This window comes from Pleuronectes platessa, chromosome 17, assembly GCF_947347685.1.
Source record: "Pleuronectes platessa chromosome 17, fPlePla1.1, whole genome shotgun sequence".
NCBI lineage: Eukaryota > Metazoa > Chordata > Actinopteri > Pleuronectiformes > Pleuronectidae > Pleuronectes > Pleuronectes platessa.
In genome coordinates, this window is record NC_070642.1 from 2903148 (window position 1) to 2930354 (window position 27207).

Genomic DNA, 27207 nt, shown 5'->3' on the forward strand with positions numbered 1-27207 from the left:
AGCCACCACTTTAACCTCATTTGATTTGCCTTGCAGCCTTTAAAGTTGTACCTTATAAAAAGCTGCTGCCAATCCAGACTTTCTGAAGCTATTCAGTGGATTTAAGCCTTTTTTTTCACAATTAAAATTATTCACTTTTGGAGGCTGACAGGTTGGTAGCAGTATTGTTCCACAACATGCGGTAAAGCTGATTTATTTTGGGTTATAATTTGCTCCAGATTATGATACCAAAACACTTAATTTCCATGGAGGATCTGCTACTTTCACTGCTGAAAGTGTGAAGCACTGCCTGTTCCCCTTCTAGCAACTCGCCCCATTCCCTGTAAGACAGTGGTAAAAGGGGCATTCCTCCCAAGTGCAGACAGCGTGATAAGCAGCTGCAGCTACTTACGTGCTGTTGATAATCTGGAACCTTTCTCCTTTCCTGAAGGTGAGGTCATCTTCTGTCCGCGCCTCGTAGTCGTAAAGTGCCACAAAGAGGGTGACTCCTGCAGGAGCAATAAAAACTCAGGGTCAGCACTCGGCAGATTAGCATGAGAAAATGAAGTTCAGAATTCAAAATCACACGCTGGACTGATGAAAGCTTCTGCACACTGAACACAAAGACCAATCTCTGGATTAATTGCAAGTCTGTTGTTTTGAATTTAATATGGAGGTCATCAAATTTAACGGTTGATAACAGAGAAGCACTTATCTCCCAACAATTATTGTAATGTACTTAGGCTTGCTGGAGGTTACATTTGGTCGAAATAGGATCATGAATGTTTTGGTCATTCTACCACTTTGATCCAGACAGAAATATCTAGACTCTAGAATCATTTATCATGACTTTTTATTAATAGCTACTAGATTACCAGACGTTAAATCATTATAATTTCTGTCCCTGCTTTTGAGTCAGTGCTACCAAGCTTCAGTTATTAAGTGGACATCTTTTAGCACTCGGTGAATTGGAACAGTTTTGTTGATCCTTATGTTTCAAATGAAATGTCTCAATAATTGCCATGGTGCAGAACTGTATAACTGTGATAACCTGTTACTTATCATCAAGCACCATAATCTGCTGAAAACGTATCACACTGCCATCAGCTCCATCTGTACCGAAGTGTGTTTCGTTCTCACATGCTAAATGCAAGACACTTTGAGAGAGATAAATGAGGAAAGAGGATGGAAATAGCAGTGGGCTTTTCAAGTGTGGTAGTAACAGAATACAACACTTTTGTCTTTATATATGGTAAGGTGGCATGGGGTATAAACTAACTCATTTCAATTATGTTAAACCCCTTTGTCTTGTTTTATATATATATTAAATATTAACCTCCACTTACTTTTTTACTTCAGCTTTGATGACGGCAGAATAACCTTTCTGAATGTTGCTGAGATCTCGAAATTTAAACTGAATTTGTGTAATCTGTTCACTTATGTTCGGAGTAAATTAAGGTACAATGTAAATATACATTGTGAAAAGACGGACAGTTTCTACTTACTTTCAATGGGGGTTAGGGTTAAATAGAAGTCTGAGGACTTTGAGGATTTTACTGTCAAACCTTGATGAGCTAATAGGAGACTGAAGTCTTTCTCTAAAAAAGTGCATCAGATAAAACCCTATAGTATTTTAGACAGAAAAAACCCTGCCAAACATTTGCCTGTCTCAAAAACCTGAGTTGAACCAGAGCAGCCAGGGAAAGTGCTTCTGACACTGAACTGTCCAGGGACAGACTCTGGGATTTGGACTTTCTTACTCCAGTTTGACCGCCATTGGACAGGGAATCTAAACCTCTCTCGATACAGACCAGTGACCTGAAAAACCTTTTCAGCCATTCCATTATTATCTCACTGACAGCTCTGCAGAAGGACACGGCTGGAAGCAGGCAGTGGCCCAGAATATAGAATTTGTTTGCAAAAAGTATTTTTCCAGGTTTTCATGTGAGTTCCTTAAAGCTCATGTCTATTTACCATTTAGACAAAAGTGTATATTCTAGTTAAAAGGAAACGATAGGATTATTGAAGTGTTAAATACACCTTAAGTCTTCATGCTATGGTCAAAGTAATGTTTCCAAGTTCTCAAGACTGAACGTTCTCTACAGTGTGCGAAATACAAAAACAGAAACAATCCCATATGCCTATCATGTTCTGTATGCAGCGGAAAAACAAGAAATGTAACTGAAACGTTTAACCCTGCAGAATAGGATGCTATTTTTCACATTCTGTCCAGACTCTTGCCACTTTTTCAATTTTGCAAACCTGCAAAGCTCAGCACCAGAACTGAGCCCTTTGCCTGTATTATCTTTACATCCCTTCTGGACACAACCCTGCCTGACACATTAGTATAAGACTTGTTACCTACTGCTACTGCTGAACAGTACACAGTTGAAACGTTAGGGACATTACAAAAAGGAACTAAGACAATGTTGAAAAAATTGAATAAAATAAATACAAACTGACCTGTCATTGATAGGTTTGCGAACACTCCAGTGTATTGTTTTGTTTTAAGATTAAAGGACAGATTTTTTTCATTGAATAATAAAAAACATTACACAAAGTTTTTTATATGAGAAGAAGGTGAGCAGATGACTAATGTAATACTGTTAGGAAATATAGTCAAAGCTATCAAATTAAGACTCAAATTGTAATAAAAAATAATTATCCTTGAAAACATTTGGAGCGCCATCTAGCTCATTATCTTGGCAATAGCTTGATTCAGTTTGCCTCATAACAGGAGCATGTTGAGATAAAAAAAAAAGTGTTTCTCAGCTGTTACATGCCTCATGAGTGTTTGACAGATGGAAGTTTAATGGGCACTTGTCCAAAGTCCACTTAAACTCTCTTTACAGCATTTATTCAAGTCATTTCACTTCAGACACTCTCACCAGACTGAGGCTTTCTGGGAAATGTTGATATGTAAGGCTCTTGCTGATAGGACCGCAGATAGAGAGGACCTGCCGCTATTCATGTGATTACAAACAAGAGAGGGGGAGGAGGTCAAAAAAGAGATCTGATTGAAACACTTTTTTTGCTTTTATAACCTTCACGACAGTAACAAGACCTTGAATGCATCTCAGCATATGCTGTTAGGACGTTCCATTAGGTCGGCAAAGGTGGGCATAAGGTATAAACCGGTTTGTTCTTGCACTTCACAATTGTCTACCAGGGTCCTACTAAGTTAGTTATATAATATCAAAGGAGTAGCTGTAACTTTCCATTTGGGTGAGAAACATCATCAGCAAAAGATCAACTGATAATCAATACACTGTCTGCTGCCAGCTGTAGTTTGGGCTCCTCTGCAGTGTGAGTGTGGTGGGGTGATTGTAGCTGTTACGGAAACAAGCTGGACAGCTGTGTTTCGAACAGAGGTTGGGAGGGAAGGGCGGCTTATGTCCAAATGATCCCACTGGGTGAAAATTAAAAAGCTAAACCTCTCTCTCCTCCACTGCCACAGTCGGGATTTGGATTATCCAGCGCAGAAAATAATCCATACTTTGAGGCAGAGGACTCCTGCCAAGTTGAGTGGAAATGCTGAGTTCCTCTGCACAGCCGCCCGGGCTCAGTCAAACATAAAGGATATCCTGAGTAGGAATAAACCCTACATACACAATGGGCCTACTGCACAAAGCCCTGCACTAATGCCCGCCGGACGTTCCTGACAGGGCCAGGGAGGGGGTCAATAGTGGAGCTGTAGCAGTGGCTGGGATGATTGTTAGTATTTTGGATCCAATGGGAAGTCTTCACAGCAGAAGCAATGTTTGTGCTTTTGCATTCAGAGGTGTGTGTGTATCATATGCAAGCAGCTGGAACAGAACACTAACTGTGTGGAGATAAAGATGAGAGAAATGACTCTCGCACTTTAGTTTGTGTGGCAAATATTTTCTCTCTTCTGTCATACCGATAAGACTAAACAAGGAACCTTCAAATTAATAATCTCCCTTCTCACTTCTACTTGTTATTTGGAAAATAACATCTGTCTCAGTATTTGTCCACACTTGCGCCTGTGATTGTTCAGTTGTGACAGGAAAGGCTTGGCCAATTTTTTATCCACTGATTTGTTTGGGGTAGCTATGGCTCAGGGGTTAGAGCGGGTCATCCACCAACCAGAGGGTCAGCAGTTTGATCCCTGTCTCCCCCATACTGAATGCCTAAGTGTCCTTGGGCAAGATACCGAACCCCAAAAAAGAAAGTAACAGCTTGCACTGTGTGAGAGACTCTGTGTGTGTGACGGGTGGATGGCAAAACTGTGCTGTAAAGAGCTTTTAGTTGTCAAAAAGACAAGAAAAGTGCTATATTAGCGTACTTCACTTCTATAGGTAAAAACAGGATTTTGTTTTCATTCCTCCGCAGGACAGTCTGGTCTAACTTTCACCCTGTTCAAGTTTTTTTTTGTAGGTTTTCCTTAGTCTTGTTGGGGGTTAAAGCCAAGGATGTCACAACAATTGTTCAAGCCAAATGAGACAAATTGTGATTTGTCAAAATGGGCTATACAAATAAAATGTGATTGATTGATTGATGACCGATCCACTCAATCAACATTGCGAGGCCCTAAACTTTGCAGCATTACCTTGCACTCTGTGTAGCACTCTGTTCAGATTTTACACCTCACTGTGTTTGTTGCTCAAAGTTCAATCAGTTTCAACTCTGACATTATTTGGCATTGACCTTTCAGTGTGCAACTAATGTGATCACAGCTGTCTGTGACATAACCTGAGAACAACCTTTGATAAATGGTCAGCCAGAAAATGTAACACTGTTTGCTCTGGAGCTGCCAGAACTCTATGACACCAACATAATATCCCACCATCTTGGAATGAAGATTACAGGAACATGGGTTAGGGTTAGTACCCACCACTAAATAAAAAAGTTTCACTTTTCTGCTGTGTGGTTTATGTAGCTATCATAAACCGACACCATACTTTGCACTGTGATGTGTCCCGCCTTGTTGTGTACATGCAAGCAACTTGCACGTTGAAAGTGCTTCAACGTAAACAGTAGGGTGTATGCTGAGGCTTAATGAACCTGCTTCAATGAATCTATGAAGACACAAGGAGAAAAGGAATGAGACTGAAGGAAACATACAGAACTGGAGCCTAATGAGTTCTGAGATCAGTCGGGGACTTAACACAAACACCCAGGCACCCTCACATACACACACACCACTAGTTGTTGGCAGCAAGCCTACAGCTAACATCTGTACTTTTGGTTCACTTTCAGTTTGGTGCCAATAAACACAAATGGTCCAGCTGTCAAATGTGCGTGAATGTTACCTATGGAGTCACGATGAGGAAAGTGAACAGTAGGACCTTTGAGAGAACTTACTGCTCCTTCATGTTAAATTAGCTAGGGCGCTTCAACATGAACCTCTCTTTAAATATTTACAGTTGTGAAAGTTGGGGGGACCCGAGGTTGAACCCATAAGATAAAATCCCCAGTGAGCAACTAAAAGACAAAGGCACTGTAGTTAGAAGGCTACCTATTCTTAGTCTGAGGGCATCATGACCTGGAAACGGATCAGCATCAGACCTTGGATGTGCTTTTACTTCTTTAGTAACTGTGCTTACCCCAACAGCAAATCTGTTCTACTGAAGCATGTTTTTTACGATAAACATGTACTGTACATCCTCTTCAATAGATTTTTGTTACTTTCACATTCATTCAAGCATCTGAAAGTGTTAGTGAGTATGTGTTGTCTTCAATTCCAATGAAAGGAAATAAACCTCTGTGCACTGACTGAGAAGTTTTGATAATATAAGTTTGAGCAAAATGTGCAAGCAGGAATACGATTTTTACTGTTAGTGGTTTTCTCACACACTTCTGATCAATTCGTGCTGATATCTTTGAACATCACATCATCATGTCCCTTACCCGTCCCAACGCGGGTCCTCAGGGTTCCAGTGTGAGAGGAAGTGCTGACCCCTCCGAAGACGGTCATCCCCTGTCCAACTGGGGCGTGGAAGTTGTTATAGTTGGGGATGGCGTTGACCCCGAAACTGGGGTAGTGCTGTGGTGTGGGGTCGGCCCCATAGCGGTAGCCGGGTCCCTGGGAGATGCTGGTATCTCTGTCTTCTGTAAGTTTGGTTGCTTCCTTATCCTTGCATTGGACACAGCCCATTCTCTATAATCTGAGCGAGAACGACAAGAAAAAAACAAACATTAGTTTGGTTTAGAAGAAACTGGATTTGAGGGACAACACTGCAAGAGAAGTGGTTAGAAGAATCCAAACACATTTATACATTTCCATTTAACAGATTTATATAAGACCCCAAGTTATGGATTTACAAAGAAGTCACAGGTGAACAAGAATCTAAGCATGCATGCGAAACAACGTAAATGATTTAAAATAAATAATTTAAATATCTCTCTCTCTCTCTTAGTAGTAATTTCTTTAGTGATTTTAGTCTAGACGATTTTTGATGGGGCTGCACGTTGCTTCCTATTGTCTTTCATTGCCAGCATTCGGCAGCTCGTATATTTCCTGTTTTCCTCTTCCTTGTCAGCATTGTGGAGGGTGTTTATGTGAACAAACTTATTGTTAATGTACAAAACCAAACAGGGGGTTCCGTATTTACGTTCAGTGTGAGTGTGTCTGTGTTTACAGGTCCTGGCTCTGCAGGAAATGTACAAGGTGAATAAAAAAAGCACAATGTGTGGCCTGCGGAAGGAATGTAAAAATTTTGAATTTTTAACAGTGTCTGATTTGTTCAAACTCTGAGTTCTCCACCACTTTTACATGTCAAACTTTGTTTATGATTCAAACAGCAGTATAACATGTTCTGTGTTTCTGTCCGAGCCGTCAGGTTTGTGAAGTCACACAAGTGACCTCACTGGGGTATCCAAGGTGTCGTTCAGGCTTGGAGGCAGGTTACATTCTGGGAATTTTAAAAGGCTTTTCAAGCTTGACCCCTGAGCGATGCTCCTGCAGTTTTTTTTTATTTCATTTTTCCAAATTTGAATTTTACAAGTTCCCAAAACCTTATGGAAGTGCCAAACAACCACTGTTGCGGTAACTGTGGTTTGGTACTGCATAAGATCTGACTTTTCATTGAAATAAACCAAAACTTGTGGTTTGCAACAAAGCAACAGACAACTTTGTTTAAGAAAAGAAGGCATTTTTCTGTTGTACATGTGCTTGCTGTACTTACAGCTCCAGAGTACTTCAGAGGAAACATCTTGAAACACTTCGTTGAATAGTTTATTCATGACTATACTAGGATGGTCGTCCCCTCCCCAGAATTTAATGCTCAGATCTAAAAAAAAAAATGTCATAATGGAGTCGGTTACTAGGCTACCCTCAGACAATAAAGTGCACTAGCAGAGGAATTAATGCCATCAAATTATTTCTCTGCAAAACAAGGATGAAAATAACTGTGTGGTTTATCAGTGCAGACACAACAGACTCTCCTCTCAAGACAAAGTCCAAGTCTTTTCCTTCAGCTCCAGTCCTCAAATGTCTGCTCTAAATCATGATAATCACAGTGTAACAAGCTGCTGTAGAGGAAAGACTGTAACTAACTAAATATCATGACAATGACACAGTCTTCTCGTGGAAGATTCCTCGTGGTTTCACCACCATGACTGTTCCTCAGGCCAACATTGGAGGTTCATGTGAAATGATCCACTGCTTGATGTAGGCAGACTGTCCGGAAACATGCCAAGCATGCTGCCCAGAGGATGAACTGTTTCCAATTTGACTCCTCCATGATGTTTTTTCTGGCACCAGCTACATGAAGAACATCCGCTTTGTTTAAGTCCTTCAGCCCAACATTTTCTTTTGGAAGGGTGTTAGTCTAGTTATTTATCTCTGTCCCAGACGGATCTAAGGCTTTGTCCTTTACGCAACTACTCAGAGCTGTTGGCTTTGTTATTCTGGTCTTACCTCTGGCTTATAAAATCCATAGTTCTGAATAAGGAAATCCCAAATTTGCAGATGACAAAATGAGAAAGATAAGGTGAGGTGTTTTAAATAGACATGCTTTTATCAAATTATTACATTTTATCTGTTCTTATCTTCTCTCTTTCCAATTTCTCTCCTCTCACCCGCCCCCAACTACACTCCATTATATAGTATGCTGTACATTATTTACCTCAATGTCTATAAATGGTCAGAAAGGTTAAATGGAATCCTCCAGCAGACAAGGAAGTCTTTAAACTTGTAATCCTGTTGACATTACATGCAGCTTTTATTCTCGCAATCAAAGCTTTCACACAATGATCAAGTGCTAACCTCTATAGGCTGAGTCCTTGTTAATCCCTGAGTATCACACAGACAAACCTTCCACCAATTAGCACAGAAGCCCCACACTGACTGACACACCGTGATCACTCTCTTTCAACATAATTACAGACTGATCCCTTAGATGGCACGCTGGTGCAGACAGAAGCCTAAATGCCCGTCCGTACAATCAGAGGTTGTCACAGGAAGTGCGGCTGTTGAAGGCAGAGAATCTAACCGTATTATTTGTGTGTGTGTGTGTGTGTGTGTGTGTGTGTGTGAGAGAGAGTTTTTTCAAGTCTATGCCAAGAATGGGACTTTCAAACAAAACACATTTCTCTTCCCTTTGTAGAACCTTACACATTCATCCGATGTTTTGTCTTCCCTGTTTGGGTGCATATCTTTTAAAATTGAATGATGTTATAGGATTAGATCAGAGAACAGAAATAACAGTAAAAGTAAAAGAATTTAAAATCCTTTTACTTTTCACAATTCTAAAATGTCAGAGCTGGTGTGGGGATAAGCTTTTCTTAGTGTGAGCTCTCAGAGCACAGCAGCCTTATTCCATATCTGCATTAATCATACCAGGTAGGGAGATTGTTAGTAGCAATCAAACACATAAAAGATGAATGGTTAACTTACTAAAAAAAATTTTTTATATCCAACTATAAAGCCAGTTATTTTATCCACAAACATAAAAAACGAAACAATGTTACCTCGTGGCAAATCCCCAAGAAGTAGGTTTGACACAATTACAACAGCAGGTGGTGCAGTTCTTGGCCCAGAAATATCACCTTGGTGCTTTTTGTATGACCCATGTCAATGACCTAGTATCAAACCCACAGGCAAAGTGAAATGGCTGTCTCACATATGCTGCAGCAGTGCCGTAGAATATGCCATGACAATGCTGTCAACCAATGCTATAATCCTGTGTGAAAGAACACGGGCAGGCAGGGGGCGCAGGCAAGGGACCAGGCGACAACAGCACCAATGCTATGCTCAGTGCAAGACCGCAGAGCATCTCTAATCGTATATGCTCACTGCAGAAGCCAGCACCGAGTGAAAACCACAAGCTGCTCTGCTCTCTGACTCCTTACATAACCGGCGACTGGCAGAGGCAGACTGAATAGGCTTTTGGTAGGGAAACAAGTGTATTGATCCCTTTGAGCTGGAATGAAAGCTGTTCCGGTGCAGTTGTTAAATGATAACCTTTGGACGTAGAACAGATAGACATGCCTACTGGTTGTATGGAGCTGGAGGTAGCTGCTTTTGATAGACGATTGAATATGATTACGGGCAGATCACAAATGATTACAGTCACAAAAACACATAAAAATACACCCGTCCATGTGCAAGCCCACAAACACAGTACCTCTCACCACAGTGATGTGTAAAGTGCTGTGGCGGCTCTGCTGTCACCTGGTGTGACATCACATGTCAAACTGTAAGTAATGACTGTATCTGCTGCTTCCAGAGGCCCATTCAGAGCATTATTAATCTATTCTGCTGCTGCAGTGACAGACAGAGCACACCGAGCCAAAACCACCCAAATGGGAAGATTACCTTAATTACCCATTCCTACATTACCTTTTTACATCACAGACCTAATGAATCAAATGATCCATTAAGCTATTACTGTGTTGGGATAATTATACTGTGAGAACACCTTGTGATGGGCAGTAAAGGTTACAAATACTTTAGGTTGGTTCCAGACCTCAGAATCTCTACACCACCAGATTTGTTCAAGAATTGAAAAAAGGTCTGGTGGTCTGCTTGATTGCAAGTTTCAACTTGTAGAAGAAATCTAATAATCAGTGCTTTATAGGCATTATTTAAGAGACAGGGTTTCAGCTTCCTATTCAGCAAGATGGCAGCCTCATGCCATCTGTACAAAATGGCATCAACGGGCTGACCCAATAGCTGAATTGTTTGGGAACAGACAACATGGATGCAATACGCAAAAGTGCAAACTACCAGATCCATTTACTCTCTCCCCTGTCTCACCCAGTCATGTCCCACCTTTATCAAAAATAGGCCCAAAAAATAATATGCAAAAAAAGCTTCAGAATAATGGCCACAAAACAGGCCACACGCAAGGATAATGTATTTGGGTATTACATTTTGTATATTTTTGTGATTTAAGTGAGTTCAGTAAAGCAACTGCTACTTCACCAGCATGTTGACTTAATATGATTTCTTATCTATTGACTTTAAATCAGAAAAAAACACACTCTTCACATTTCTTTCCTGAAACTTAACTGGTGTATTGTGTATGTGACATCGCATTTTCCAGTACCACCCACTTCAAACCATTGTGAACAGAACAGCCAAAACAATACTGACAGAGATCTCTTATATGGAATATGTTGTGTTCTTGAAGGAGCCAATGCTCACAGTAAGAAGCTGATTGGGAAAAGGTGGTTTTCAGGGCTTTAAATTGGAAACTGTTGAGACCAAAATGGATCATATACAGATGAAATGAGGAAATTAGATGTTGTTCAACCATGAGCCTCCTGAGCAACTTCAATGCCTCTTGTCATATGAGTTCAGATTACTACATTCTGTAATTGTAATTCAATTACAGCAACTCGAATCAATTTGAACAATGGTTTAAACTGTCGGATTATTAAAATCATGTTAAATGCTTTCTGACAAAGATGGCTGTGACAGAAGGCTTGTCTTCCTTCTCATCCCTCTGCAAGCCCAGCAGTGGCCAATGCCATCACTGACTGCTCTCTTTGAACTGAAGGCCCTTTCATCTTTTTATTCCCTCCTTCCTTCCCTGCTTTTCACGCAGACTCCTCTGCTGATTAATTCTTCCTGCTTCACAGAAAAAGATGGCACCTGCTTGCCGTAGGGGCTGTTTTGCTCTGTGCTCCTTCAGGTCTCCAGAGCTTCAGAAAACAGCTCAAGAGGCAACTAAAGCAACATAAACTGGGTGGGCATCAAACCATTATTTCACTAAAATAAAACGTTGTACACTACAAAACTTTCGATACTTCCTCATGATTCATATCTGACCAAGTACCTCCTCCCATTTTTCAGCCACTTTCAACATGAAATCAATGAACCCTCAGGGAAAATCCAATTACAGAACAGGACATGACCAGTTTTGGAGTCGGATCTATAATCAGTTAACACAAAAGGTTGTTCACATTACACTGGATAGGGAAAATTCATTAGCTTCTTTAATTGGAGACCTGAAGTACTTGAAGATGTAATGAGTGTGATTCAAAGAGTTCATGGGATGAAAAGCATTGATTAACTCAAGCGTGAAATAAGTTGCCAGCTGTATGCGCTCGATGTATATAAATTGATGGAGGGATGGAAAAAGATGTAGGTGAGGTGGGGCATCCAGAGGCCCCCCCTCGTCCATGTGCCACTTCTAGGTAAATAATTCATGGGAAAGAGTTGAACGTATGCGATGGTGTTTGGGGGAGGGATCCTTCTCTGCTGCATTTGTATTTGATGATGAGGTGATAGGGTGGGGATTCATTGAATGCAGGAAAGGAGGGATGGGAATCTGAGGGTCTGCTATAGGAAGAGGCGGAGGGAACACTGGTGTATATAATCCCCTCAGGGGAAGGATTTTTCCATCCCTTTAGTCATCAGGGTCTTGCAGGAATGTGTCCGTCTGAATGAAAACACCTCCAGAGAGAGTGGAAACAGGGTGGAGGGGCTGGCTAGTAATTTGCTTCACACACAGATTGGAGCTTACATATGGAAGCATATATCCTTGACATAGACCCACTTAATTCACCACAACACTGCAATTTTAGCCTGTTTCCTGATTCTTCCTACCTGGTGCAGAGGTGAGGGGGCAATTTTCTGAGGGGTTGTCAATTACATCACATGTTCACATGTCCCTCTATCCATATAAAAAAGCTTGAATGTATGGTCCTCTTTATCAATGTACTTTCTGTTACAGCATGTAATTGGCCCAGCGCAGTATCATTGCTCATGTATTATAAACTGTCTCAACAGTGGTGACCTTTGAGAGCAACAGAAAGAACCAGAGAGCCACATGGAAGAATCTATCATGACAGCAATGTGGCACCCCCTACATGTTGACTGAATATATCTACACAAAACCCCCCAGCACCACCCACTGTATTTATACTCCTGTGTCTACAATGGCCCTCTTCTCCCCTGGTGAACCAGCATTACCACTGATAATGAAGACAAAGCTGATGTAATCGCACCCTCTCTCACCTTCGAAAAGAGAGGGGAGGAGGTGTGGAGGTCTGCCTGGGGTAATAATCAGGTAGAAAACAATTATGGGGTAAGATAAAAGAGCACAGAGTGGAGGAAGAACATTGGCTGATATAGAAGAGGTGAGAGAGAAAGAGATGGAAGTCAAGTAAAAGAGAGAGTTGACAGGGGAGGGGAAGAGAGTGAGGTGAGTGATGGAATGGACAGGCCAGAATGGAAAAAAAGACAAAGTGGGTGCAAAAGAGGAGAGCCACTAATGAAAGGGTATGACCTCTGCCCTCCAAGAATTCTGCCCTGCCAGAGTCATGAAGCATCCTGCGGAGGGAGGAGGTCTGTGCCACTCAAAGTTATCGACTCACAAACACAAAAAATGGAGGAATGTACAAACAACCACATCGAAGGCACCACAAAAACACATTCTCTCTAAATCATGGCACATTTGATCAATTCACATGCACATACAATGCCTGCAATTTGTTGAATATCAGCACAGCGGCGTGTTGCCGTTTGGGTCAGATAATCTGGACAGAGACCAGGATCACTGCAGTTGACTCATCACTTAAGCATAATATTTACTTAGCCTCACCGTGAAGGTATTTCATTAATCACTGTTCCCTCACAGTGTGTTGGAGACAGAGGAAAATATTACAGAAGAGGATACAGAATGAAGTGGTTAACTTTCATGGCAACGTTGCTTGATTTTCAAGTCTGAGAGACAGTATGCTATTTTTTAAACTACAACAGTGGGGTTATAGGTTACATTAGAAAAGGCTGACATAGTCTCTGAGGGCCAATAGTCCTGAACCGCTACATCAGACCTTAGGGTTAAAATTGGAAAGAAAACACCCCAAATGGTATTCTGTAGCATTATGCTTTTTCAGATTGAGGTTTTAAAATGTTAAAACAGATTGTTAGTAGACATAATGACGTGAGTCATAACCAGACTATGCTCTGTAAGATATAAACATGAATATGAATGGAATATTAACAACATAACAAAAATTATGCCCTATACTGAATAAGGTTGTGTGTTTATTTGTGTTCCGATAGGACACCGACTGAATTAGTCCTTTACTTTTCAATAAACAGTATAAAATTACTGCTTAAAATGTTGCTAATCATTTGAAATAAGCTCATGCCCTCTGAGTGTAGCCCTCATAGCCAATCATGGCTTCATAGCGTGACGCCTCACTGAGGTTACCTGGCACATTGCAGAGGAGGCACTGCAGCTGGGATCCATGCATCCCCATACACTCCTGCTGCCTCCCGGGCAGCCTCCACCACACACGCTTAACCATAATAAGAGAGAGCAGCCTCCCTTTTCCTGAGGAACCAGGCTAGCAAAGCAAAATACACACAGCCGACCAGAGACACTTACCAAGAATTAGCTGGCTGGAATTGAAAAAGAACATTCTCAGCACAGCTATTTTTAGTTGGTTTGAAATTTGAAACATTTTTTGTACTCCAGAATACTGCAAAAACACAAAATACTTCAATTAGGGGAACTTCCCCCTACATTAGTAGCTGCTACTGGCCTTGCCAAGGTCGACATTTAAAGAGTTAAAGACCTTATTTGGGCCTTGAGTGAGCATTCCTGTAATTCAAAGCCTAGTGCCCGCAATGTGTGGTTTCAGTTTGTTTCAAAGAAGCTGGGTGGAGCGGAGTCTACAAAGTAAAGGAGCTGGACTCCCTGCAGGAGGTGTGTCTGAGGATGATTCCACCCCCTTCACTGGATCACAGAATATATTCTGTTTAGATCCCTAAGTGTCAGCTCCTCTGCACAAACAGGTCGCCTCAGAGTTTATAAAATAGGCTGTTGCCAATGGTGAATTTCAGTCGGCCGCCTCTCCTCTGTGACTGCCGGAGAGTTATGTATTGTCAGAACGCACACAACCCTTCTGCCTGCTGTACACAGGCGAGCCCTGTGGTTCCACCGGGGAAGTCGAGAGGCCACATACTTGTCTACATCTCTTCCTGCTGGCTAAGCGCAGATCACAACAACACAGGCCTCAGCCATGCCTGCCCCCATGGTCCTCTCTTCTTTGCTTCCCTCTCATCTATCTTCACACAGCAGAGGGGTGCCAGCCTCTGTCCTCCCTGCTCCTGTCAGTCAAACTCAAGCTGGGCAGGGCCAGTGGTAACACCATTGTGTCAGTGAAGCTCAGCATCAGCAGCAGCACTGTTAGGAGCAGCAGGAGGACGACAAAGGACACCTGATGGTGGTCTGACTCAGAGCTAACTATCCCTTCATGAGAGAAAAACGACACTGTTTCACAGCCACATCTCTACATTCTTGATCAAACTGTGGGGCTAAACGCTATCACTAAAACAATTAGTTTTAATCAATTGATTGGCTATTAAACAGGACACAAATTACAGACAGTTTTTTGTATACATTAATAAGTTGTTTGGTTTCTTTGCTGAATTGTCTGGGAGGAGTAAGGTCACTGCTCCATCTGGGTAGGGGGTCAAAACTGTGAATTGTTCACATGTACATATGGTGAGTGAAGGCATCAAGCCACAATTCTTCTGTAGTTTGTCTGTCTGTTAATTTTATTTAAAAACCCACTAAATAATCAAGTAAGAATACAATTTTCCTGACATGCTGCAGTTCACAAAACTGAAGCCCCTTTTGATATAACAACCAATATTAGTCGCATAGTTAGGGGAATACTAACAATGAATACAAATATGATAAATAGGAAAGTGCAACCTATTTTTGTTATCAGGCTCAACTACACTAGGAAATATTTCACTTAGCATGGGATTTACATGGAACTGAATGTCAGAAAATCCGGCAAAGAGTTCACACTGAGTGCAAATACAGATATATACTTATTTAGTCCCTTATAGTTACTAATTATTCAAAACCTTTTAATTATCAATAACTTACCATTAAATTGAAATGACGCTGCAACAATGATGAAAATTGCTGCTCGGTCATGTCTTAACAATGACACTTAGAGGTAGATCATCTAAAATGACGCAGTTCTCAGATCTGCCTGCTGGGATGATCTTAGTTAATTAGTCAAAGTGACAGTTTGCTGCTTGACGACTTTGAAATATTGATGCCATGTTTTTAACGAGGGATTCAAAAGACTGTTTACTTTTTACTGTTTATGTTTAGAGTTAGTTCACTGCACAGACAGTGAACGCAACAGGAGACTGTTGGTTATGAGTCCACTAACTAATCTAGCACTCTAAAAAGAAGCCATCATTGTTTGTCACACATGATCTCACGGGAGCCTTGATGTAAGGATTTATAATTGCTTTGGACTTTTTTTTAAATAAACAGCATTAATGTGTGTTTTAATCATTTCAAGATTAATTTTTGAGACTTATCTATTCTGGAGCCTATTTCTGCTGTTGCACTATAAGCTGATGGTGGCCCCCGCCCAATACATCATATACATCTTATTATGGCAAGGTAATAAAAGTAGTTCCAGATGCTCTGTGGATTATATGCTCCCTGTGGTCTGGCTTTGTTTTATTAGAACAGGAAAGAAGCTGAAAGCAGAAGAGAAGGCTTGTGAACCTTCATTAAATGGCCAACAAGGTTACAAACCTGTCAGCTAGAGGCGCAAAATTGAGTGAGCTGCTTGATGTGAGCCCTGCAGACGTGTGCTGACAGCTGACCTTCTGTTAATAATGCAGCTGTGTCCAGGACTTGACCCGAGAGCCCCCACACTCTTTTCCTTCCCCTGGGCTTGGGATTAATCAACACGAGATGTTGCCTCTGCTCTCTTCATTAAAATATTCATCTGCTCCTCAAAGGAAACCCTCAATTATTTTTCCATTACATTCAACTGCTGTGCTTTCATGGCACCAGACAGGAAATTTACTTTCCAATGGAGTTTAACATTTAGATATGCGATTTTATCATGCTGTGACTAGATCAATGATAAGCTGAATAAAAACATTGATCTGTCCGTTTTAGTTCCTTGAGTACATAAGCATATTGCACTGATGTATTTACGGTGTGCACATGCTCTTCCACAGAGCTGATGCTTGTTGTGCAGTGACACTGATCAGTTTGGTGCACAGCAGGCTGGCAGCACCAGTGAGTTTTGGCTCAGGAACAATGTAGCACAAAAGCAGAGAAAAGAGGAGACACCAGCAGATTTCATTTTATAAACACCCTTCGAGGAGTAGGTCATCTTTACATGTCTATCTATGTGTGAGCCTCTGATATGCTTTTTCATTTTTTGGAAAGCAATCTGGAAATTCCAACGTTTTGTCAATTTTAATTAGTTTATAAATAAAGTTAATTTATTGAAAAATATTAAGAATATTACTATTTTACATCATATATTAAAGGTTGTAGCTAAGAAAATGGAAAAAAATTGAAAAGATGTGGCTGTATGACACATATCCCGCCCCTCTCACCTCAACCATACTGTCACTTTAGAAATTGTTTTGAGAGACACTACATGGTTTTCCACCTAAGTATTTTCTAATTTATACATAAACAACCACAAGAAAATCCCCAAAAAGTCTTAAAGATAAGATAAGGGTGGAAAGATGAGAAGACTACACCCTTCCTCTGTTGAATATGTGACACATATTACTTCAGTGATTTCCTTTGTGGTTTGACCCTATCTTGTTATGGCCTCTTTCTCTACACTGGTTTAATGATGCCTGACTGCAAAATTACCACCACGAGCTGTTCATATTGATTAACCAGCTTCTAATTTTCGCACCTATCTAGCCAGTGATGACTGGAGCCCTGTGGCACTTTGGCTGTTGTTGTTGCAGCTGGAAATCTACAACACACACAGGGCGTAAAGAAGATACTATTTTATCACGTCCACAGACATTTTACATCTCCCTAAGGACTTGTAACCTTATCAGCCATTCCCATTAAATTTCTTTATTACATTAAAAAACCATATATATAAGTTTTGAGCTGAAAATGGCTTATGTCAGGTACCGTGGAATAAAGTGTTGCATGTTCTTTGAAAGGTGTAACCCTCATTAGATACAGGGATATAATTCAGTATTTTATTCATGATTACCAATACTATTATTATTACCGTATTACCAAGATTTATGATGTTCTGATTACACAAGTTGAACCATTAGTTTCATTGTGCAGTGAGTCAGATAAAGACAAATGACAAATGTACTAGAGCCGCTTACAGATCAAAAATGCAGATCAAAGTGTCCCTTTGAACATATTAAGTTAAAAGGGACACTTTGAGTGTCAAAACATTCTCAGATTACTGAGAACATCCTGAGGCAGATGCTGCCCTGATTGCATGCTCCACAGGAAATAAACAATTGTTAGAACATATTTCTGTCCTCAACATCATAGTATCAGATTGTTGTGTATTTAAATAAGGGTTTATTAGAAAAGAAACAGCTTTCTCTGAGATGGATGGAAGCAGCTATAGCTGGCTTACTACTGGGACTTTCCCTATTAAATATGTATGGTCTTACGGTAATGCCAGGCACCCAAGATGGTATATGTACATGCATGAATAGAACAGCCTGTAGATGGACACGGTTTGGAAATAGCAATGCTTGAGGGCCCACATGCCTAAAGGAACGGTAAGGTCAGAACGTACAAAAGCTGCAATATAAGCATTTCAAATTGTGTGCGTGGAACCAGCCGAAAGATGTGCAGATGTGCAGGGAGTGCAACACTCTGCTAAACCTCCATGACAGACAACCATCTCAGCATCATCCATATGACTGCCTACAGGATGTGGTTCAAAGCCTCAAATGTGCAAAGTTTCCATTCACCTAACTGTGAACAATGTTATGCGAGAGCTCTGTAATAATATGGCTCAGCCCCATTATGCTGAGAATAACCACAGAATTCTTCCACTTGGAGGAAGGCAGACGTGCTGATGAAGTGGCTCCCAGCCGAGTCGATCAGTCCCTCTATAAATAGGCCAAGGAGGCCTCTGTGTCCAGCTCCTACTCTCCGCAATTCATCTTTACAGTTTCACTTCGTTGGCTCGGCAAACCTGGGTCTGGCTCCTGCTGCTCCTCGTCCTTCCTGCTCCACCTCATCTGTGCAGGCAGCCTCTAACAGCAGAAGAAAGGCACAACGCTTTCTTCGGAACACCACAGCCATTCACATCAGCCATTTTGCTTTCCCCTTTACAGCAGATGCATGTTTTATTACCCAGCAGTCACAAACATCCTTCATGGCCTTCAGACTGGGTAAATGAGTTTGATGCCACACTGCTCTGTTCTTGAGAACCTGCCTCCACGATGCAGATGAAAAGGAAGCACCACAGTTACAGACTGCATGTGTTATATTTACCTTGTTAACTTCTGCTCTCCACCTCATATTAACAATGAGAACAAAAATGCAGTCTTTGAATTTTACTCACAGATAGTGCTTTCAGAGTTACAATGTGGCTTTAAAATTATATTCTGCCTTATCTTTTAAAACATTGCTTATATGACGACAAATTACCTTCAAACCTGTACCTGTAATGCTGGCTGACAATGGCAGAATATTTTAGATAGAGCACAGGGATGCTGTGGTTATAGGGTATGCATCTTAATCACTATTCCACCCGGACAACCCCACCCACCACTTCTAACCTTAAGCACTCTCTGATTTAATATCTGTTTTGCACTTGTTTTATATACTTTTATCTTTTTCACAAATTTAAAAGGTTGCAGGTTCAGTTCAAACCTGGCCCTTTGCTGTATGTATTCCTCATTCTCTCCCTCCTTTAACACTTGCACTGTCCTGTCGGTAAATGTGAAAAGTCCAAAAGGTATCTAAAAAGGGAAATTGTGCCTTTTTCACATTTCTGTTTGCTACAAAGTAAACAACAGATGATAAAGCTCCGAGGGTGGCATCACATCTTAGAAGCAGGGTTTACCGATGAGACGTGGTTGCGCATCACAGACCCAACGCAGTGATATGTCGCTATAGCCGCGTTGCTAGGTTACCCCATTCCAGAGCACAGTGAGTAATATGGGTCCCTACTCTGCTGGCAGAGCCAGACTGGAGTCTAGAGAGTGAAGATGACGGAGTAGCCACCAAGATTTAAGAGCCTGTGAATGATGCAGGACGAGGAGACACATTTTGGTAGCTAGGGTCGCTAGTGACACATTACGTTTTTGACACAACTGCTTCAAATATGTATCAGTGAAGATAAAAATACACATCTATGTATAACAACAGTGCACGTGTGAGTGGGTGACCTCTGATATGAGAATACAGTGTGCCTTTGAGGAGACAGCGTGATCCAGCTGTAACTCCCTGAGTCAGTGTTTGCAGCTGCCTGGCTGAGCACAGCACGTCCCTGCCCAGAGAGGCAGCAGCGTCTAGACAGCACCCAGACTCTGAAACGCCCCCACCGCCCAGCATCTCCGAAGAAGATTGTGTTCTGGCTGGGGGATAATCTTTAAGGCTCATCATTCTTTGTCTTCAAATGGTTTAAATGAATGATATGCATGTGTACACGCGTGAGCAATCTCAACACAAACACAATGAGCTAAAAGAATACAAATGATACAAATTGACAGATATGATTTCAAATTAAAGACAGTTTATCTATCACCTGAAATGAAAGAAATGAAAGAAAAACTAACAAATATAAACATACAGCATATAGACCTTGAAGATAAATCAATGTTGCTGTTTACTGACCTGCAGTTTCAGTCAATATGAGCAAACCATGCTATTGTTTTGCAGTATCCTTTTCAAAATAAATAATAAAAAAATGATATGATGAGAAAAGCTTATTCAGACTGAGAGTTGGATGAGAGAATGGAGAGCAAGTGGCTGCAATGAAACAAAGAGTGAACAATTTAAAGGGGTCTGAATACTTTCCGTACCCACTGTAGGTCTGAGCTCCTCAGCTTACACACAAAGGTAGGATTGGTGAGTTCTTTCTGAAACACTTTTTATCGGATTTTTTGAAATCTTCTTAAGCTCCTGATAGAACATCAATAAAAAACTTTGTCTGTGGCCATTGCATGATTGTAATAAACAAAAATATTAATTGTATGAAACAGAGTGTTAAATCAGCTTATTGTTAGATCACCTCAAATTTAAAAGAAATGATACGTTGAATTTGACCCTGGTGTCCTCAATCATATAGCCAGAACCTTGAACATGGACCATAAACTGTGCCACGACCATCCATTTTTTTTCTTACTTTTATAAAACAAATGACATTAATTCATGTTAAATGTTAGTTTGATCAGTCATTGCTGCAATATCTAACAGTATTGCACAGAAAGATGTACAAACCAATACAGACCGACTGACCAACTGTCAACAACTACAACATTGTGGTGAAAGTGTAACTAGAGCAGAATCCATCATTGGAAATAACTGACAGCTGGGACAGTGGTGGTACAGGAGTGATGGGCTGCTGGGGCTTCCTGTGTGATTGATTGACCATCAATCATAGTAAAATCATGTGAAGCCAAGTGGAAACTAACACAGCCTGTCAATCCTGCTGCTGCTTCTGAGTTCGCTCTCTGGAGTGGCCTCATCTGTCCTTAGGTGGAGCGACATCGGGCACAAGCAGCCCCAGTCAGTACATCTATAAATAGCTTTAAACATGAAACACAGATACTGTAACAACTTTAAAATGCCGTGCACCTTGTGTGATGGAAGCATTATGTGTTAAGTGTCACAGACACCAAAACAGTATATTCTTTAACTCTTAGACCAGAGTCATTTTATATGAGGGAGGCAGGCCTGATGCAATTTACCCCCTGTTGGGTTTCCTTGGTTTGTATTGCGGCCACAGTACAACACAGCGGGTGGGCTCAAGTAATATCAATCAACAGATAATGTTTGAAGAGGGCTATGATGTTGTTATAGCAGTAATGGCATGATGGGAGCCTGTCAGATTGGATAGTAAGTGCTTACAGCTTTACTGTTGCTGCTACAACTGTACAGGCCGGATGGGGCCTGCTAAAGACAAAACAACAAGGACAGAAAAATAATTATTCATTCATTCATTACACATCCATTCATTCTGAAATCAATTATCATTTGCTCTTAGAGGATCTCTTAATTAAAGTAAAGCATGACACTATGGGATGCAGATTAACCAGTGGAAAAACCTAAAGACAATTTAAAATCTGACTGGGACTTGTTGAAGAACCCTTAATGCATGGTTGACTATCTACAGTGAGTTTTGAATTCTATATATTGATCTTATCAATGATAAGAATATGACTGATCGGACGGATGTTCGATATACTCAACATTACAGACTTTACAACCCCCCACATCCTTCTTCCTGTTTCGTTTTCTGTGCATTCGTGAATGTGTTATTTAAAAATCTATGGCAGATTAGGGGCCATTCACTGAAGCTATTATCTTTAAATTGTCCCTCTAGATAATGTTTACAGTACAATGAGGACCAGAGCTTCTAAATTTGCACAGCCACAGTGCAAAAGAATGACATGCTGACAGAGGTCACCATGCTGAGAATTTCATCGATGGCAGGGGCGCCGTCATGGATGGTACGTTGTCATTGTTGTGGTGGTTTGTTCTGCCTGCTCCGGACCTTAGCTCACATCAGTAACATCACAACACCACTGTTTGTGTGCTTCTATCATATGGCTCTTATAGTTGAGGGGCAAATAAACACCTCTCCGAATGAATTCAGGATATGTATGTTACCCACAACTATATCCAAAGCAAGTGCAGTCTGCCAGTTGACATTGAATGTACAGATATTTGGGTGAAACACAGTTGGCAGATGTCACCTGCGACAGATGAAGGTTGTCTGTGTGACTGTGGAAGTTATTCAGTCACAGAACTTGGTCATCACATCAAAGGCTTTGGCAGGAAATAAAAAACATACAGCATGGATGTGACTGTTCTGTGTAGTAATCATCAAACGACCTAAGTATCTGATCTTGATAGCAAACTAAAAATGTGAGCAAACTGTAAAATGTATTTAGTGGCATGTGTGTTTAAAACAACAGCAAAATTCAACGCAAGATTGTTAAAACAACAGTAATAACGATGAAAAGACTTTAGCCTTTATGGCCAGGAGAGGTGTACATGTTGTTTACACTCAACAGTGCAGCTTCCTGGGTGCAATATTATTTAGCTAAAACAGTGAATGTCTCTTGAAACTCAGGGGGAAAAAATACACAGGATCATTAAGCTCTGATGCTTTTAATCAAGAAAAAAAAAAATCTGTGACATCCAGTTTCTCAGTTAAGGCCGGTGTTTGTGTAAGACCTTTAAATTACAAATGTTCTGTGTAAATCAACAGCTGTCATTTGCTATCGACATCACTTGGTATACTCACTCACTACTACCCCAAAGTTTTTTTGTAGTTCGGAAATGTATGTATAGTATTAAAACCTGCAAGCTGGCGCAGATTCATAATCTTATTGTTTCAATCAGAATGATGTTCTTTTACAGCTGCTTATGTGTGAACGTAAGCTTCTTTTGCTAAATTTAAGAGGCCTTGTATAAAAATGTTAACATAAATTATATACGTGTCTGTATAATAACTGAATATTTAATATATTTATTTATTTAGTTTCTAATATTAGTAAGGTATTAAACGAGTAGGGTGTTGTTATCAGTACTGAAACTGCTTTTGTATTGGTGCTAGTAGGCTTTTTTCAGTAGAGGAGGAAACAACTGTGATACTTTGATGTTAGGAAGAAGGTTAAAATGTCTGTTAAGGCTGGGGTCCCACCCTCCTTTTCTGCACCTCCACTTCCTCCCATCAGTGGCAGTAAATCAGATGAGCAGTATGCCTCTTCCAGCAGCCTAAACACTGAGGTTAAAGCAGCACTAATTCCTGCGGGGCTGCTCATTAAGCCACTGGCCTTAGTCCCTAGGGACCAAAGGCCTGCATATGGCCACAGCCCAACAGCCCCCCCCCCCATTATAATTAAAACCACGTCGCACGAAACTTCCAAAATGTGGAGCACTGATGGAAACTGCGTTATTGACAGTCCACACTGCCTGGAGCAGAGGAAGCCAGTGCAACATCAAAAGTGCTCTTGTCTTAACGTCGGAGCTGGCATCATTTAACAGCACTGGACCACTTGACAACCCTCAGTCAGCACATGAGTAAATAACTCATAATGACATAGGTGAGCAGGAACACTGAGAGCATTGAGCAATCAAAGTCCAGTCCTGGATTTAAACAAATAAAGTTCTGTGAAGTGATTTCTAAACCTGATGGGATTTATGGGGTTGTCTTTGTGGGATTGATGGCCATCTTGCCTGGGTGGGTTAAGATTAGGATAATTTGCAAGGCAGAAATGTGTCTGCGTGAGGTTTTCAGCTGTGCCACGTTCGAGTGAAAGACTTCATTGCTATCCATAATAAGCCCATCCGAGTGTGAAGCATTTGGTAGGCCTGGTATGCCCAGAGCTTCTCGAAGCTTCTGTGACAATATACCTGTCATGGCACTCAGCGGGCTAGGCAGTAACTCTGAAGGCTTGTCAATGAGGAGCTACGACTGCTGCTGTTCCCGCCCCTTATTTTTCAAATTGGCCAATACAAATCCATGTAATGTTATCTTCTCCTTGGCAATATGGTAGCCTTGACATTCCATCTACATACATATTGTCAGGGAGCTCAGTCTGGTCTGTTTTTGTAGAGATTTATTACTGCTTTGTGACATAGGGCAACATAGAATGCGCTTACAACTTCAACCTCTGCTAAGAACTTGCAAGAGGTCTTACCCCACAAACAGCCCTGACAACCGGTCAAAATGTCCACACTTTCCCAAAATATGCTTAAAATGATCCCTCACAATGGTCCTCACAAAGATATAGGTGAAAGAACACACACACACGCTTAGGTGTATATTTTTTTACATTAAGGAAGAATAGTTCACTAACCTAAAGGTCTCTGGTTCCATACACAATACAAACACAGATTGAATGTATGTACTTGTGAGAATATATAAAACGCGTTGAGGTCGATAAGACTAGAAAAGATTAACAGATCCCAGTACATCACAGTCAGACTAAGAAAAGGGCATGACTTGTGCTTTTTGTCAAAACTCTGCCCATTGTCTCTATTCACTGACTGTTGTTACCAGCTGAAAGTAACAAACCATTGCAATTTGAGATGATATGTTAGAAGAAGATTATGTTTTTATAAAAATGAAAACACTAAAGTTATGCTGTAGGACTTGAACCTTAATAAAGACATCCGACTAAATGTCTTTCCTCCTTTAAAGTGTAAGATATTTATATTCATATACAGCGTAGACATCCTGCATTATGTGTTGTTGACACATGAAGATGTCACACATGGATATGATTACTGTAACCTAGAGCAATTATTGCAAGCAGACAGCAGCAGTGTCGCATCTCTGTCCCCGGATCCGGTGCAGCACAGCAGCACTTTGAGGTTTTCTAGAGCTGACGTCTTTGAGGGGTTCGCACAGTGCAACTGCAACAGCTAAATTGCTGACGTTTCCACTTTCACAAACAGATGAGGGAGAACGGTGCTCTGCCTCTGACATGAGTCAAATTCCTGGTCAAGACAGAGTTCTCCTCTTCCAGCCATCAAATGGGCAAAGGAATGGTAGGGGCGGATTCTATGTTCAGAATCTGCTGGTGATGTGTCACGCTGAGGTCTCAAGAGGTCTCTTCAAGCCTTGGGTTGTGTCAGAAATCACACTACTTCACTCTTACCTACTCACTGTCTAGAAAGATAAAGAGGTGCATTGAGCTAATCACAGCTGTCAGGGGAGCTCAGTATATTGCCTAAGGACACTTAGGCACATGGAATGGGGGAGCCCAATTGCATACCTTGTTGTTAGTGGACGATCTTCTCTACTTCCTGAGCCACAACTACAATTCTTTTTTCTGATTTCAGGTTCTTCTGATTGCTGCTGCCTTTCATGAGCCACATTTGAAGGTTTTTTTCCATGTCCCACACAATATCGCAAGTTTTATTGTCACTCTGTCTTATTCAGTTTTAGCTCTTTTTTTCCGATTCTCTGAACCACTACAAATTGGTGATCACAACTCAATATATGGTGGCCTATATATCACTCACTAGTCAGTGATTTCTATCACAGTGGTAGTAAGAAGCAAGGAGGGCTGACATGTATAATTCATCCTGTGTGAAAATTTGGGTGGGACACAGCTACGGTGATCTTGATTAGGTGGACAAAGGAAAAGCAATGCCACCAGATGTGTCAATATAATGGAGTGAAGTTTAACTACGTCCCTACCACCAGGCAAACTGGAAACCACAATGAAGCCACAGTCTGATGGCAAAGCTGACATTTCCGCGCACAGTTGCTTAGCCCACTCTGGCAATCATTATCGTGGATGCAACAAGGAGGGAGGAGGAGAGCTTTGAAGCTGTGATGATGCAAATGGCAAACTATTCTAGCAATGAATATCAATGTCTGGACAATGTGAGGATAATTATCACAGTGCAGTTCAGCTCTTCCTTCTGCACAAGCAAGGAGCACGAACACACACGATTGGAACCAGTGTCTCATTTTCCGTTTCTCACCAGCCTACAATACCACCCACCCAGCAAGAGCACTGAGGCGCACACTTACACATATGCAGGCACACACCCACACAGTATATCTGCTCCACGTTCCCACAGTCATAGTGGTTCTGATGTGCTACCATTGCAGCTCTGCAGTTCGTCTTGTGTGCTAATGTCGTTGCGTCTAATGTCCACTGTGTACTATGACATGTCTCTTCCGAAATAGTGCCGAGTCACACACAAAACTGGGATTCTGCACCGAAACAAGCCCACTCTGCTGGCTCTATTGTCGAGCAGTGTAACACGCAGAGGCACTGTAGGGAACTGTAGTACACATTATAAAGGAGCTATTAGCGCAGTGATGACTGAGCATGCAAGATAAACCTAGTTGCTATGAATATCGGATCCTCAAATGACTCCAGTTTCCTGGAAGACCTCCGTTGTTCAGCCTGTTTGCAACAACTCATTGATAAAATCTACCCCCCAAAATGCTCCATTTATAGTTGTTTGTCGACTGCTCTGCTGGACCTCTCACAATGCATCTTCTTTATCAGAATAATGGAGGTTCCGCTCACACTGAAAAAGAGGAAGCTACAGACTGAGACGCCTCTGACCAGGCCGGACACGCTCATCTATTAGGCTTCAAAACAGGTGGCACAAGAGAAGCTGTGTAGAACAGAAGGTTCTTGATGTGAGCTGTACTCCATAGAAACTGCTCAGGAAACAAAAAATATGATATGTTCTGGTAGAAAGCGGTTTGGCAGGAACAGGTTTTGTATAAGAAATCTTGTTTTCATTACCAATGGTTGGAAATTAATCTCTATGCTCATGTCATAGAGACCTACTCTTTATGGGACTCTAAGAAAGGGATGAACAGCATTATTCAAAAATATATTGATTTTGTGTTCTAATGGAAAGTGATGTTGGAACAGAAAAGATCTTTTTTCCTTGAACTAATCACTATGAAGTAAATATTGATTTGCTCAATCTAATGACTTTTGAGTGATGGCAACAAACTGTGTTTAGATTGGTTTCCTATAGGTCTTGCCTTCACAATATTAATGTGTCTGCTCACCAAACCTCCATTTACGGCACAAAGAAAATGCATCAATACTCCATAACCAAAGCAGGTGTAGGAACGTGCTTTGTTATCCCCTGGAAACTTTCACCAGGTCAATGGTAGATGGTGAAAGAACTGGTGGACACTCAAAGAAGAGGGAACCTTGGATGGGCATTGACTCAGCAGAGAGAGCTCCAGGACTTGACGGGGCTCAAAATTGACATTCAGCTCTACCAGAAACAAAATGTGCCTACTTATTAGTACAAGAGGGGGTTCTTCTGCCTTTATCATAGTATAGAT

The 27207-nt window shown here is 41.1% G+C and overlaps 1 protein-coding gene across 4 annotated transcripts in view; it reads right to left on the bottom strand.

Moving 5' to 3' along the window:
- fynb (FYN proto-oncogene, Src family tyrosine kinase b) overlaps positions 1 to 27207 on the bottom strand; it is a 68496-nt gene that overhangs the window by 24737 nt on the left and 16552 nt on the right. For 3 of the 4 annotated variants that reach the window (XM_053444742.1, XM_053444739.1, XM_053444741.1), the window contains 2 exons: positions 5851 to 6107; positions 392 to 488 (listed from right to left, as the gene is read on the bottom strand). In XM_053444742.1, coding sequence (XP_053300717.1) covers positions 392 to 488; positions 5851 to 6097 — 344 coding nt within the window. In that variant the 5' untranslated portion in view covers positions 6098 to 6107. Of the gene's footprint in view, positions 1 to 391; positions 489 to 5850; positions 6108 to 8913; positions 9062 to 27207 lie in introns of those variants that run through there. The other variant, XM_053444740.1, reaches the window with a different exon arrangement.